Source organism: Cryptomeria japonica, chromosome 3 (genome assembly GCF_030272615.1).
Source record: "Cryptomeria japonica chromosome 3, Sugi_1.0, whole genome shotgun sequence".
Taxonomy (NCBI): domain Eukaryota; kingdom Viridiplantae; phylum Streptophyta; class Pinopsida; order Cupressales; family Cupressaceae; genus Cryptomeria; species Cryptomeria japonica.
The window spans coordinates 9,762,441-9,779,140 of NC_081407.1; the positions used below are offsets into that span (position 1 = coordinate 9,762,441).

The 16,700-nt window shown below is 35.3% G+C and overlaps 2 protein-coding genes across 8 annotated transcripts in view; both read right to left on the reverse strand.

Annotated features, from left to right (window-relative positions):
* Window positions 1-16,700, reverse strand: part of LOC131065641 (protein SNOWY COTYLEDON 3) — an 82,347-nt gene that overhangs the window by 41,982 nt on the left and 23,665 nt on the right. Inside the window, exon 1 of one of the 7 annotated variants that reach the window (XM_058000215.2) lies at window positions 1,040-1,202. The exons of 1 other annotated variant lie outside the window; for it this stretch is intronic. The gene's annotated coding sequence lies outside the window, so the exon portion shown is untranslated. Of the gene's footprint in view, window position 1; window positions 987-1,039; window positions 1,203-16,700 lie in introns of those variants that run through there. 5 more of the 7 variants (XM_058000210.2, XM_058000213.2, XM_058000212.2 and 2 more) reach the window with 5 other exon arrangements.
* Window positions 6,628-7,119, reverse strand: LOC131874559 (secreted RxLR effector protein 161-like). Its single transcript, XM_059218018.1, has one exon. It carries the CDS (start codon window positions 7,117-7,119, stop codon window positions 6,628-6,630), a length of 492 nt encoding a protein of 163 aa, XP_059074001.1.

Sequence of the window (16,700 nt, forward strand, 5' to 3'; positions counted from 1 at the left end):
CCTACGCAGATCATTAGCGGCATAAGACATCTAACCAAGACATCAATCAGGCATTAAACATGCATCTCCGTAACACCCATATCTCCAAGCACGGTCTTAACTTCAAAAATCATACAGAACGAAGCTAAACCCGTAAAAAGGAAAATAAAATAATTTGGATCAGGGACCTGACAAGTTGGTCATTCCCTAATCAAACGTGCATGACAACAGCTACTGCCTGAACCAGCATTGTGGACGGCAATGGCAGACACCGATGCAATGAATTTTCACCTGTTAAAACTAAGATCCAGGTGGCGCCTAGCACTGAGAACAGGAACAAACAGAGAGAGAAATACAGGAACCCTGAAAAGCCGTTGGAATAAAGGTAGAGTGCAATTGAAGCCCAGTTAAGATGCGGTCCCAAAGGAAAAGCAAAGCAGAGTAGCCCAAATGTAAAGATGCGACGCACATGAGAATGTAGCAAAGAAACAAACCCAAAGGAAATAATAATACAAGACTTCTATGTTGCGAATGGGGATGTGGGTAAACAAGCCTTTTCTTTGTTAAACGAGAAATAAAAGACATTCACGGGACTATAATGTGTCCAGGCTGCAGAGTTCTGACCAAAAAAAAAGATTGGCCTAACTGGGCCTCACTTTGGACTGACCTATTTTTACTGCTAAGATGAACAGTAAAACTTTTAATAGTAATGCCCAAGGGGTGCTTTGAACAGTGTTCCGTAAACGGGAATCCCGCTGCAAATTCGTCCCGAGATGGGAGCAACCCGGATCCCGGTTTTTCTAGCAGTAAAATCGAGGTGGGTGTGTGGGGTTCTGTTGTGGGTCTAAGCTCTCAGGCGGGCCCAAGCCTCTACAGTGCATTTATGCGCTTTCAATATGATCAAAAACCAAAACCAAACAAAACCCAATTTCTATTTAATTTATCAACGAACGAACCCACAGGCAGGGTAAATGTAAAATATACGTCTAAATAATTTAATAATAACGAACAAACCCAAAGGCATGGCAAATCTAAAATATACGAGTTCTAAGCCTGTTACCAAATAATGGAGGCGGGGCACCGCAATGCACGTGGGGAACAGAGACCTCTGCTGAGAACCGCATTTAAAATTCTAGCATCAAATGCCGTGGGCCTGGAGGTCTGGTGGATGGTGATGGTCCCTTTTCTTCCTTGTACTACTTTTGTGGACACAACTTAGAGGCCTATTTTGAGGGCAGAAATTAATTGAGACTGGGAGTTTACACAAAGCTTAGATGTAGAAAAGAAGGTTTGAGTTTAAAGTGATGTGTAAAATAGATGTGCGATTTAGATTAATTTATATTTATATTGGGAATTGCTTTTTATGGAAAATTAATTGATGTTTGGTCGGTTGAAAGAAACGAAACGAAGAGAAAAAATATTAATTAATGGAGATCAATTTTTAATCTTGAAGATTTTCTTTTCAGTTTTTGACTAGTGATGGTTCACTTTTATCGTCTACGAAAAAAAATTACATTTCATTTGGGTTTTTGAGCAGTAATAGTTCGCTTGACTCGCAGATTACTCGCTGATTTCATAATGATTAACGGAATTGTAACATATGTCTCTCTGGAAAACAATCGGATCTCGGAGATATAATACAGAGAGATCCATTGGCTGTTAAGGATCTATTGGGCTGGGCTACTAATATATCATAATCATTCTCTTAACCATGGGCTGGTCATCCGACAACGGCAAATTTCGGCAAAGGATATTTAAAAACTCCACCGAAAGAGGGAAGATGCGAAGGATTCCTTTTAAGTAGTGTGCCCGTTTAGGAAAAGGACATTTTCTATATACTTAATAATAAAAAGTTTCCTTAATGATAGAAAAAGTCCTGATCTTTGGGGTCCCCCAAACGGTTGAATATCGTGGATTGAATCGAAAAAAATACATTTATTTATAAACGTTCTCTTTCATTTCATCTTCATTTTTGCTTTACCTTCAAGATGAGTTTTGAGGCTTTCTTTTTTATAAGTTTTGGGTTTAGTACACAGCCATTGGACAATTCTCACATCTGTTCTGTCATGCCGTTTACATCACTCCAACCGAAAAGTTTAGACAAAAATAAAATATCCTCGTCAATGAAAGCACTGTTCTACTTATTTACCTGATTAAGCCTTCAGTTAAAGTAACCAGAAAAATCTGATATTTTACTGCTCCATAACCATTTGTCCACAGAATTAGGTCTAGCCTTTAAACAAAGCTTTGACAAATATTTTTTAGCAACTAACCCCTTGATTGAAGGTTGTGGGGATTCTACCAAACTCGTTTACCTGATAGAGCCTCCAAAAGTTTGTTCGAAGAATCCGACGAATCTACCAAAGATTATTCTTTAAATTTCCAAAACCTTGTCGAAAATTCCAACTAATCTGCCAAAGTTTTTTCTTCGTTTCCGTGGCGAACTCCACTTCGAAAAATGGCGAAATTTTCTGCCATTGACGATTCCAACAATGAAAATTAAAACATTTTATTTTTTGGAATGTCAAACAAATCTGCTATAATATCCCGAAACGTACAGACCAGGCACAACTTCATTGAATCTGGTAAAGACATCTCTCTATCCTCAACTTCGTTAGATTAAACAGTACCTAGATGATATTTTGATCTTATTTTGGTCGAAAAATTATCCAGAAAAAGAAAAATAGCCGACCTTTCCAATACCGTGCTGAATAATCTCAGATTAAGCATTTTCATCTTTTCCTTCAATTTTCAAAAGCCTCAGGAGCTCGAAACCAGCATAAAACCCTCAGCACCAACGGTTTTCCCATATTTCACGGTTTCAACAGCTCTGAACTGTTCTTCTGAAACAAATAAATCTGCTGTTTTTAGCTCGAATTTCAGATTAGAGGAGTGGAAAATTACGGTAAATGGTAAAGGTCTCTGCAAATGGGTTTCGATTGAAGAATGTGCATGATACATGTCGAATTTGAGCTAACAACGACTCAAAATTCGCTCAAAACGGTTAAGTATTCGGCATAAAAGCTTGAGAAAACGAGTCTGCATGTTCGGGCTAGAGTTTGAGCTAGAACGACTGGAAATTCACTGCACACGGTAGAGGACTGAGCAAAAGAGCTTACATTTAAGGATGTGCGTGTTTTTTGGCTCGAATTTGAGCGAACAACTACTCAAAATTCGCTCAAAAACGGTAGAGGAGTGTAGGAAGAGGTTTAAAGTTGAAGAACGTACCTTTTTTTTCCTTTGATTTGAGTTAAGAATGACTCAAAATTCGCTGAAAAACAGTAGAGGACCGCGGCGAGTGGTTTAAATGGAAGAATATGCAGTATTTGGCGCGCATTTAATCTGAAAGGACACAATATTTCCTGTAAATGGTAGAGGATCGTGTAAAGGGCTCAACTTGTTCGCTTAAGATTAAAGATAAGCCGAAACTGTTGTAAATTCTAAGAGACGTGCTTGTTGAAGAAAATCTTCAGTTGACTGGTTCAGAAGAACATTTTTGAGCTGTTGAAACGGGTAAAAATATGGACAAATTGTCGATGCTGAGGCTTTAATGCGGGTTTCGTCCTGAGGCTTTTTAAAATTGAAGGAAAAGGGCTAAAACACTTAAAATTAGAGGTTATTGTTAGCTCAAACTTAGCCAAAACCAGGCAGATTAATCTACTTAAAGCTTTTTTGCACAATCCGTTCCCAGTTAGGTACGGCAAAGTTTGAGTCGTTCTTCGCTCAACTTCTGGCCAAAAGCATCCGATTCGTTAACGCCGATACGTCAAACAAACCCCTTTTCCACGCAAGTTATTTTTTAATATTTTCAAACACACAACAAACTAATTTATGCAACAGGGAAAAGCCTTACATATAAGCAATGTGATTCACGAGATAATTTCAAGAGTAAGTCGAATTATGATCTTATTGTGAGTCTTTCGATTATTCTTTTGTAAATTTTTTATTGCATTATTTTAATATAAAAAAAAATTATGGTATTGCTATCAAATTCAATTATATAGTTTTTAAGTCAAACTCATTGATTCATTTTTTTATGAGTCGTGATTTACAAGAACTCATTTCTCATGAGAATGAATGGTACACTTAGCACTCATTGCATCTAAGTGATGTTCATAGAGGTGAAGCATTCAGCCTTCCCGAGAGGTCCCCCATCCCAGTATTACTCCAACTCAAGCATGTTCAACCATAGAGTTTCCTCCAAGGTTAAGCCCACTTAGCCCTTTACCCCATTTGCAAAACCTTCAACAGGTATTATGCCTTATGAACCATTCATTCAGCTCATCAATTGATATGTAGGAGATATTTCAACAAGAAGTCAAATTTTGATATTGCTATCAAGATTTAGCTATGTAGTTTTTGAGTCAAACTCATTGACCCATGTTTCATATGTAGCTTTTATTTAAGGTATACTTATATCTAATGTGACACCTTATTTTAAAGGTTTTGTAGGGTGTCAAAACTATCTCATTAGTTTTTCATGGTAATTTAGTGTAGAGGTGTAGCGAAGAATTTAGCTTTTTCTTTTGCTAGGTTTTTGGGTTTGCTTAACAGTTAGCAAGGGTGTTGGAGTCTTACAAGGTCCCTATCAAAAAGTGGGTGTCTCAAACTTGAAGTTAAAGAAAATCTTTTCTTTTCTTAGTTTACCATCATTAAAGTTTGTAAAGTTGGTTCTAGGCCCATATTGTGTTTAGATTCTAGGATTATTATGTTCAAGGCTTCCATTTTAGTTGATTTCCATGATAAGTTAGTTTTTGTTGTAGGTAGTGTGAATGTTTGGTGCTCCATTAAAAAGCTTCTATTATTCAATGTGATTGAGGATATAAAGGTTGTTGATGTCATGCACATGGAATCCTCTCTTGGTTTGTTCTCCCTATTTTAATGCATAGTGTAGGGATGTTGGCATATTGTTTGATTTGTTCCAAGGTAATTTGCAATCAAACACTTGGTGCTCTCACTCCACATAAGGGTACTAGAGGTGATAAGCAACTACAACTTGCTTACATTTGAGAATGATAAATTATACTAGTTGATGAGGGATGAGCTTACCAATTGGATTCATATGTCTAGTTTGGAAGAATGTGCTTCAACATACCCAATAAAGGTATCAATGGTGTTGGTATCAAGTAATGGGATCCCCAATAGAGCATATGATTGATGGTGTGTTCTTGGAGGCACAAGGATTTCAAAATGAAGTTCATGAAAATTATGAATGCTAGAGGTTTAGTGTTTTGGTATTTGAATGCCTTGTATATTTGACTTGCTCCAAATGCTTGGTAGTTAATGTCTTAATTTTCCATGTTAGCATTTTGATGTTGATTAATTTAGACTATTGTGAGTGGTTATGGTGCAAAAGTGTGATATATCTTGACTATATGTTGGTTCCTTTTGTTTTGTATATATTTATCAATCTTGCATAGGTTTTTACATGTGCATTTCACTCTTGTTATAGTGTGCATGCTTTATCTGCAAGGATAGTGTCCTATAATAGAACTCTAATCTTATAAATAAAAAAATTAAAAGTAATCTTTCAAATGGTTTTGACTAAAAAATATTGTAATTTTTAAATTCTTCTTAATACATAATGATCACAAATAATTTATTATTTATTCTTAAAATCAAATTTAAATTATTAAATTAACCAAAAGCCACATCTAATGTGTTATAGATTCTTGCACATCCCATTGTGTTTTGACATAATGCACATTAATAACATGCATAGTCTTTCATCTAGGATGTTTTGATATTTTGCACTTCTCTACCACTACCTCCACAACCTCATTTAGCACCCCTACTTGTTTCAACTTTATGCACATTCATAGTTTATCTATCAAAGGAAATTATCCAAGGTGAAGATCTGGACAGAGGCCTTTGTGACTCGAATTACAAAGGTGAAAAGTGCATACTTGGCACTATTCTCTACTTTTTGGACATGATTAGACCTTTTATCCTTTATGTAAGAGTTTAGCGTTCAGCTTCCAATATTTGTGTGCAAGAGTTGTCACTTAGCAATGAGATTATATAGCCCAACGAATTGGTATTTCAAATGTGAAACCAAGACCAATTGTCTCCAAAGGATGGGTTGACTATTAGAAACACACTAATATTCATTACTTCACCTTTCTCAAATTATATGGCTAAAAGGTTGGTTATTTAGAAATTTAACAAAATAGAAAGGACAGTAACCGATCATTTACAAAAAAGGTTGATCTTCATTGGTCTCCTCCCTCATCGATGATATTGTTCAATGAGCAATAACAAGTTCATAAATGTAAAGGAGACCAAGTAAGAGCTCAACAATTGGATTAAGAATAGTGACGAAAGGCACCAAAGTCTTTTTATAATACCTCCATTACAAATATAAGTACAAAAACATTTCCTCTCTCCTACACAAGGACAACCAACTTCTCATAAAACATATAATTATTATCTATAGTTTACATGAGCATTACCAACAACTTTTCTCAAACAATTTAGGATTAGATCCTCTCTAAGATGAAATATAATTAATCAACAAGAAGCAAATGTATTCCCACTAAATTGGTGGAGACTATTAGAGACATCTTGGTTAGTTGTACACTATTGAAAAAAATTATTCAGCCCTTGGGGTCATGACCAAGGAGAAGATCCGAATGAATGGACACTCTATTAGAGTTCTTTGAGACCATGTGAGAATTCATTAGAGAAAAGATTACGGCGAAGCCAAACTACCTCACAAGTTGCCTTAACAGCTCCTCTATACTCTGCTTCTATCGAAGAGAGAGTCATTGCCTGCTGCTTCTTACTAGTCCAAGTGAGTGCACCAGATCCCATACTGAATGCATATCCAGAGGTTGATTTCCTATCATCAACTGAACCTGCCCAATCTGAATCTATGAACCCACTGAGTCGAGGATCATCACTCCTACTATAAAGAAGTCCATAACCCGAGGTGCCTTTCACATAGCACAAGACACGCTTCGCTGCTACCCAATGATCAGCCCTGGGGGCCGTCATGAAGCGTGAGATGTAGCTCACTGCAAAATTGAGGTCAAGTCTAGTGTTAGTGAGATAGATGAGACTACCCACTAGTTGCCTGAATTGTGTTTCATCTACAAGAGGACAATCAGACTTGGCTGACAATTTCAGACCACTCTCCATAGGTGTGGAAGCAGGTTTGCAATCCTGCATTCGAAACCTGTCAAGCAAGCTTCTGGCATACTTAGACTGAGAAAGGAAGATGCTGCTATCAGTCTACCAAACCTCAACACCCAAACAATAATGAAGAAGTCCCAAATCTGTCATATCAAAAGTGTTGCACAAATCCTGTTTGATTTCTGAAATCAAATGTGTTGAATTCTCAGTAATGATCAAGTCATCCACATAGACAACAAGAAAGAGAATATCATTACCAGAGTGTTTGATATACAGATTATTGTCTGAAGGACTACGATGAAAGCCATGAGCAACCAAGTATTGATCAATTTTTATGTACCATGCTTGAGGAGCTTGTTTAAGTCCATATAGTGCTTTCTGGAGTCTACACACTTGTGGTTCTGAACCGGCAACCTTGAAACCAAGAGGCTGCGTCATGTAGGCTTCTTCCTGCAATTCACCATTGAGGAAGGCACTCTTCACGTCCATCTGATGGACTTTCCAACCATACTGAGTTGCAATGGCGAGAAGAAGATGGCAGTAGGAGCAAAATTCTCCTCATAGTCAATGCCTTCTCGCTGTGTGAATCCTCGAGCAGCTAATCTAGCCTTATATTTATCTATGGTACCATCTGCATGATACTTGACCTTATATACCCATTTACAGCTAATGGGTTTCTTCCCTAGAGGAAGACTTGAAAGAACCCAAGTGTGATTCTTTTGAAGACTTTGGAACTCACCATCCATTGCATGTTCCCACTCTGGAATCCCTTTGGCCTCTGCATATGTTTGAGGCTCATAGATACTGTGGATGTTAGCCATAAGAGCAAAATTAATTATGTTTTGTTGTTTGCCCTTATTTTAGGAAGTTCTACCCTTAATGAGCTCATCGGGACGAAGAGCACTGATGGTCTTAGCCCACCATTTAGGCCGAAGAGTAGATGTGCCAACATCAAGAGCATGAGGAATAACTGGAAGAGGAAGCGGATCAAGATCAGGAGGAAGATTAGCATCTTCCGAGGGAAACTCAGGTAGTGCATCATCAAATACAAAATTTGCATCATCCCTCCCATTAGGTGAACCAAATGGAAGACGGATACCTAAGTCAGAAGCCTTCAAAGGCTAATCCTCGGAATGTTGTTGAGACGAGGAAAGCTGAAATGGGCCTCATTCTTCATCAAAGACAACATCGCGACTGAAGGATGATCAAAGTCTACATCAATCAGTCGGTAAGCCTTATGGTTGTCACTGTACCCTGTAAACATGAGCTTCTGACTCTTGGAATCCAACTTAGTGCACTTGGCATCAAGAATCCACACATAAGCTAAAGAGCCAAAAACTTTCAAATGGCTGATCCTAGGTTTGCAACCAGGCCATGCTTCCTCGAGAGTCTTATTTTTAACAGCATGAGTGGGTGACCTATTAAGAAGATAGACTGTTGTGAACACTCCTTCTGCCCAATATTTCTTAGGAACATTTCTATGTTCCATCATAGACCTAGCCATTTCTGTAATGGTGCGGTTACGATGTTCTACAATGTCATTTTGCTGAGAGGTGTATGGTGTGGTTAACTGACGTTTTATGCCATGTGTATCACAAAAAGTAGAGAAAGCAGAAGAACAAAACTCCCCCCCCATTATCAGACCTAAGAGTAATAATATAAGAACTAGACTCTTTTTCTACTAAGGCCTTAAATTTCTGAAATACAGTAAACACATATGATTTGTGCTTAAGGAAATACACCCACATTTTACGATTGAAATCATCAACAAAAAGCAAGAAATACCTGCACCCAATAACAAAAGTAGTATTCATAAGACCACATACATCAGCATGGACGAGTTGCAATACCTTAGAGGCTCGCCATGAGTCACCATCCTTGAACGGTGTCTGGTGCTGCTTCCCAACCTGGCAAGCTTCACAAACGCGATGATTCTGAGTCTAAATATCAGGTAGACCATGTACCATTGTCTTCTCGAACAAGTTGTGCAAGATAATGAATGTTCAGGTGACCATATCGCTGATGCCAAAGACTGTTGATAGATGAATATTTAGCTGTGAAGGCATGCTCAAGAGAATCGCCTGTATCCACAAGTCTATAGACCATGATCCTCAATGCGAACAACTACAGTAGTGTTAGAAGCATGATCAACAATCGAGCACTTATGTGTACTAAAAACGACATCCAGCTGAGGAGAACGTCGCATAATCTGACTGATAGAAAGGAGGTTAAGTTCCATACCAGGAACATAGTACACATTGAGCAATATGAGATTCCTAGCTCCAGACTGTATCTGAACGTTGCCCTTGCCGACAACAATGTACTCTTCACCACCTCCAAAAATAACTAAATCAGTGTAGGGAGAGAACTCAACAAACCAGTCACGCCTGTGAGTGAAATGACGAGAAGCACCAGAATCAATGTACTAGGCAGAAGACTTCACATGATCTGCAGGTCTTTTAGCCATGAAGGCATAAAAGACAGACTCTTTATGCTCTGTGTGCTCAACAATATTGGCTTTAGGCTGAGATTCTCCCTGCTTCCGTTGCTCGGAAGCCAATTTGGTATGGCAATCTTTGATCATATGACCAAATTTGTGACAATAATTGCATTGCACCTTCTTTTTCTTGGAGCCATCTTGAGACTGAGAAGAGCCCTTCTGCTGAAAGGACTGGGATGACTGGGATTTGTTTTTATCCTTGTGAAAGGATTTGGCAGCAAAGGCATGTTCTGAGGAGGCTAAAGTAGCACCGCTACCAAACTGTTATTTCCAACGATCCTGCTGCAGAAATTTGGTGCATAACTTTAGATATTTCAGATCAACATTAGTAGAAGTAATGTTGAGAGTCTCTATAAAGTGCTCATACGGTTTTGGTAGACTTTTCAGAGTGATGACTACCATATCCTCTTCCTCCATTTTCCGACCAATAGCTTCGAGTTGATCTCGAATGTCCTTAATCTTTGTAAGATGCTCCTGTAAGGACATGCATTCATCCATCATAATGGAGAACAACTAATTCTTCAGAAAAAAGGCTCGACTCTTGTCGGATGTCTCATGCAACTCCTTCAGATGCTTCCAGATTTCTGCAGTTGACTTGCCAGAAGGAATCTGAGGTAGCTAGTCATCTGTAACAGAGAGCTTGAGAAGCATGACAGCTTCTCTATTGTGGTCATCAAATTTGTCTTGATCGGCTCCGGCTGCAAAAGGACGAGATTCTTTTCCCAAGACAAGATCATCTAGGCGGCGATATTCGAAGATTGTCAGCATGCGCTACTTCCAGGTGTTATAATTTTTGTCATTAAATCATTGACTGCCTTCCAACATCAAGTTGGTCAATGACGCCATCTTGCACGTTTCCCAATGCATGAAAAATGAAAAATATTGAGAAGAGGCGTTGGCACAGAATTCAAAAAAATTGAATCCCAATGCAGAAATAGATGCAAGTACAGACTTCAAAAAAAATGAAGTACAGATGGCACAGATTTCGAAGAAAAATTCGGCTAACCCATAAATCCTTGTGTAAAACCTAGAAAGAATCTGTTGTCAAAATCTGGATCAGCTAGCTTGAAAATCGAGGCACCCAGAAAATTCTGACGACGACGACCCAGTTGAGATCTCGAAAAGCCCACCACGAATCTATGCTCAGAAAAAAATTTCGACTAAATCTGGAGGGTCAAAACCCTAGCCGAAAGTCAGAAAACACGGGTTTAACCAAGTTGCAAGTTGTAGAAAAAAATGGCGGGTTTGTCTTGCGCCGAAAAATATCGAAAACCCTCGCCAGACAAATGCAAACAGGAAGAATCTTGTTACACAGGATTAACACAATCCTTAACAACCTCAAAAAATAGAAGATTTCAAAAAAACAGACTTTTGAAAACAAATTTTTTTCGAAAATCTGCAGCAAAACCAAGAGGCCCAAAAAATCTTAGAAAAGAATTCACAAATTCTTTATTCAGGCTCTGATACCATATTACGCAAGTAATTGGTAAAAAAGTGAATGTCTATTAACAATGAGCAAACGCTCAATCAATAGGATTACAAAGAATTACAAGAGGGCAAGTTTCTAAAAAGAAACCGCCAATAAGATCTTATTAAGATATTTACACTAAGTTTACAATATTGAGCATTAATAATAAAATAATAAAGTATTATTCTAATACTATCTACCTTGAAGTTGTAGAGAAGAGCACTCAAATTGCTTTTGAAAGGTAAGAATTAATCATATATAATGGTTGGGTGACTATTCATCACCCTTTTGAATATTTCCTACAAGATACTTGCTACAGATGTTGCCATTTGTACCAAATTTATGAACCTAGACTTAGTTAGATCTAAATAGATTAGCTTTCTTGGTGATCAACTCATTCTACATTATTTTGTCTTAGCTTAGGAATTAATTGAATGAGCACAATAAACAACATAAAATGTCCTTATTGTTAAATTAGACTTTCACAAATCCCACAACCTAATTATATGGCCTTTCATTTGTAAAATATTGAGCTAGCTTGAATTTAGACCTAAGTAAGTCTCACATGTTCAATTGATATTTGATAATGACAATGCTCACGTTGTTGTCAATAAGACCTTATAGATCATTAGTTCACCCTTCAAAGATCCACCAGACATGGATAGCCCTTAACCCTCTTCCTTTATGCTCTCTTATATAATGTCCTTGGTATAGGTCCTATAACATGCTCATTCTTATTGTATATTTCCAGTACATTTCTCTTCCTCATGACTCGTGTGTCTTGAATTCTCATTTTGTCAATGACAATATGATTTTCGTCCACAATTTCAATAAATGTTTCTACCCTATATGTGCTAACTTATTGTCATGTTGTGATTAGTTCCTAGTTATTCATGCAAAAACTATAATACTTCATGACCACTATGGATCCCCGTCGTGTTGATTTCCAATGATGGTACCTTTTAAACATATTGAAATTTCTTGATATTTAGACATTTTTGTTGGGCTAGTTGGTACTTTATATATGATATTTACATATGGTTCATCAATAAATTAAAAACCAAGTTTCTTTCCTAGACCAATAAATTTCTCTCTATTGTGGGTTGAATTCAAGTTGCCAAAAATATGACCTAACTGGGTTTATACTCAACACCACTCCACACCTTCTTGATGATTGGGATGCACAAGCATGAAATCTTTTGAAATTGATTTAGAACCAACTCTAGAACTTAATCCCGGTCATTTTAATTTCTTGCATAAAGATAACATCAAGGCAATGTCTATTTACAACTTGTCTAACATTGTGACATTGATTAGGGATTGATAGACCACTCACATTTCATGACATAATTTTGCACTTCATTGGGATTCAATGATAATTTTCTCCTACTCATTCACCAACACTTGGTATTGATTATCTAAAATAAAATATTGACAATTATGGCAATACCAATGCCATGAATACATTAGAAGGTGCTAATCTTAAGTGGGACCAAGAAATTTTGAATTATCTCAAACTGGCACAATGGGGTGATGAAGTGAATTTTTTTATACTTGAGATATTGAGAGTACTTTGTGATGATTGGTCATATGACACCCATCATAAAGGACTACATCATGAAAAGAGGCATATTTGGGAGGTATTAGGTCTAAAGTGGATGTCTTGGAGGGGAGACCCATGATAGAAAGTTTGAGGAGTAGCAATAGAGACTCAAAGGTGAGGAGTAATGGGTCTATCTATGGATAAGCACAAAGGTAAAAAGGATTAAGGCTCAAGGGTAAGAGATGATGATGATGAACTTGAAGTTGGATGAGAGGGATTCAAGAGATGAAGAGAACTGTTATCTTAAATAACCTAATTTTCTTGAAAAAAGGCATACATGTAGAAGCAAACTCTTTATGGTAGAGATAATCCCTAACCAAATTTTCATCCTAATTATAATAAAAGCATACATTTAGTTTATTGAGATACTATACGAGTTAATTCACAAATAAAATGGGACCAAAAAGGATAATAGTTCTAGGCAATCGTTGTGATCTAGGTCTATGTGGGCATGGGGATGTAAACTATTAAGTTAGCAAATTTGTTAATGTTATTTTTGCACCACACCACATAGCCAATCTTAGTAGTTATATCTTTGAGGAAAGGATGAAATGCTAGAAAAGGGAACTCCACCCACATCAGTTACTCAAGCATTGAAGGTCACTCAAAATTAAACTCAAAGTCCTAAGCTTGCATATACCAAACTTAGCCACATATTAATCAAAATCCATATTGAAGTAACTTAATCATGTTTAGTTGAGCCAAATGTATAGGAAAGCTAACCCTTTCCAAGACCCCTAATGAACTCTAGAACCCAACCCTTAAGTTCATAGTTTATTTTTTGCCACCTATGAAGTTTTAGCTCATTGGGAATGCCTCTTACAAGGAATAAAATAATAGATCTTAAACGATGTTAAGAAATAAAATCTATGACTTCATCTGGGAGATAGAATTTCATATTTTTATCTTAGCTTAAATTCATTTGGCTAATTTTTAAATTATCTATTTAAAGCAACACATTTGCAAGTTGTGCATTGTTAAATAGTATTCCCTTATCAAATTAGTCTATGAGTGACTAGAGAAAAGAGGGTCAAGATCCAACAAGTTGAGGTTTATGTGCAACATATCTATGAGCAATAAGATGTCAGTATCATGATCTTTTGTCATAGCTTCCTAAAATTCCTTGATCTTGTGATGTCAAAATTGCATATCCTTATAATTTCACATTATATTCTACATTCACTTTGGCATCCTAACCTTTGCTTGCCCAGTGCTAAAGTATTGATATCTTTAATATTTGTGTTTTTTGCCTTTGTGTTCCTAATGTCTTGCTTATGTTTTTCCTTTGTGTTCCTAAATTTTCTAGACACTAGTGCTTCACATGGACATTTGTGCAATGTGCCAATGTCACCTGCAATAATTTAGTTATGTCTATTTAGTATTTAATAGCTAACCATCCTAAAGAGATTCATAATGGTTACAAGTACCCCTTTGTTCTCCTCTTTGGCACTATATTTCATTCATTCTATCACTTCTTATCAGAGTTAATTGTCTAGCAATCTAGCTCTCTATTCCAAGAAAAAATGAAGTTCTTGAAGCTATCTCATTATTATCAACAATCTCCATTGATATTCAAATACTATTCTAACTTGCTTATCATATTCATGGAAGTGTGGTATAGTATCTATAGCCCAACATTGTCCCTCTTAGCTTTCTCAATGTTTGAGGCAATATTGTTTTGTGTTGTTGCTCCAACGTCTTCTTATTTTCTTGACGTTAATATTATTTAATTCCTTTTGTGCTTGTATCTTTGACATTGTGGGATCATACTCTTGCTCATTTACATTAGAATTCTAATGTAGCATTGTTAATTTATTTTTATTATATCTTGCATTCTCAATATAATTATCAAAATAGGTTATTTATCAAGATTGAAAACCCCATCCTTGGGCTTGACATGAAGGCAAGCCCCTCACAACCACCAAAAACACTTCATTCTCTTTCTTATGCTACATGTTTCATTGAGGAAAGTGATTTTTAACCTTCTTTGGAATCAATGATACATTTTCCTCTCTATTTTCTTTATCATTGTCATTTATTTTTTAATAGAATAGATTTAAAAATTTCTTGTTATTACATTCTCTTTGTCACTCATGATATACTAATATTGCTCTTGTTTCATTTATGTATCAACAAGTTACATTTTTTGAGGTATATTCATGTTTTGGAATTTCACACGATACAGAACTATAAGTGCTTGCATCCAATCCAACAAGCTCCAAATTTTAGCCACAAGTTGTTCTCTACCATCTTTTCTCATTTTTGTTATTATATTGTCGTTTATGTTTCTATTTCTCAATACTTAGCAAAAACTCATTTTATTTTAAGTGTTTTAGTTGGTTAATAAACAACTAATTATAATTTTTAAAAAAATTAGGTTAACTTACATAATTTATTCTAAAATAGTAGTAGATTAGTTTCTTAAAACTTAGATAAAGCTAATTAACCTAAGTGTAGAGATTACTGAGATCACTCACAAAGAAAGAGAGTCTTTCTTTTGTAGAGTTGAATTTCAATCTCTATAGATTTGTGTGGCAAAAGAGGGTTTGTATGCAAGATTGACTTTGTTCTACCATCAATTTAGTTTTCCCCTTATGGATAGAGTTAAGAATCATATCATTTACTTTGTTGACTTTGTCTTGCTCAAAGGTAGTAATCTAGTATTTTTCTCAAACACAAGTAAAATGGCCCTTCAATTCACCAAAACGTGATTCTTCTTGAGATGAGATGACTCTAGCCCTAAATTAAAATTTTCTATGGCTTTGTAGTGAACAAGCATTGTAGAAGTGAGATACAATAATATATGATGGCATGAGATCCACAAACAAATGTATTTGAGTTGTGCTTTCACAACACAAGTTTTGAGTGCTTGCAAGTTTATTAATTTGTAACCCATGTGATACTCTATGAATGTAATTTTTTTCTAGGAAACATATCTCAAGAAATGTGTGGAAAGATTGACCAAAGCAAAAAATGATTTGTTACTTAAAAACTTTTAAATCAAAAGAGATGTTCCTTCACCCCATCCTTCTCATGGACATTGATATATTTTCCATTGAAAGTAAATCCTCAAGACAATATATAGTATGTGTATAAAAAATACATAAGCTATCAATCAAAAAATATATGTATGCATAGGCTAGAACATGTTAGTTCTCATCATTGTGTTCAATAATAAAACCTAACCAATATATCCACAAAGAGATTAAAGAACATGCATAATGACAAAAATTATGTGTGATTCACTATTATATTAAATTCTAAAACAAGAAAAAAATAAAATAATTTCAAATTTGAAAATAGAATATATTAAAATCTTTGAAATTCTGAAAGATTAATGATTAAAAAAAATATTTATTATAAAAATATGATCAATCCTAAATTTTACATATTTCTTGCATACACAATATTACCAATTTAAAAATAATAATAATAAGACTCAAACAAACTCACATGTATTACATGTCAAAATACATTATTGATAGACAAATACTTTAAAACAAAAATTAAAAGGAAAAAACAGACATTATATAAATTAAAATATAACTAACTATTTTCTTTTTGTATGTATATTAATTAAATATTGACTATATAATTATTTATAATTATACATATATTTATTTTTTAAAATTAAACAATCAAACAAAACCTACAAAATTTATTTTGAGACTAAACACTCACCAAAGCAACTATTTACAACAAATAATTTTTTATTAAATATTCAAATCAAGTTTTAACAACCCCATCGCAAAATTTAACTATTGTAATTTATTTTAATTGTATATTATACTTCATTGCTTCTCATTCAAGCACTTCATTTGATACCTTAAATTAATTTATCTACACTACTAGCTTAAAATGAAAGCTCATTTACATATTTAACTCACTTAAATTTATAAAGTTTTAATTTATTTTTTCTCAATTTCATTAATTTTTATTATAAAATATATTATATTTTTTTAAATATAAATTATATATAATAGTATATGTAAAAATATATAAATAATTTATATCTT

Coding starts and splice junctions, on each gene's coding strand:
- LOC131874559 (XM_059218018.1), bottom strand. CDS start 7,119: ATGGAGAGTGGTCTGAAATTGTCAGCCAAGTCTGATTGTCCTCTTGTA.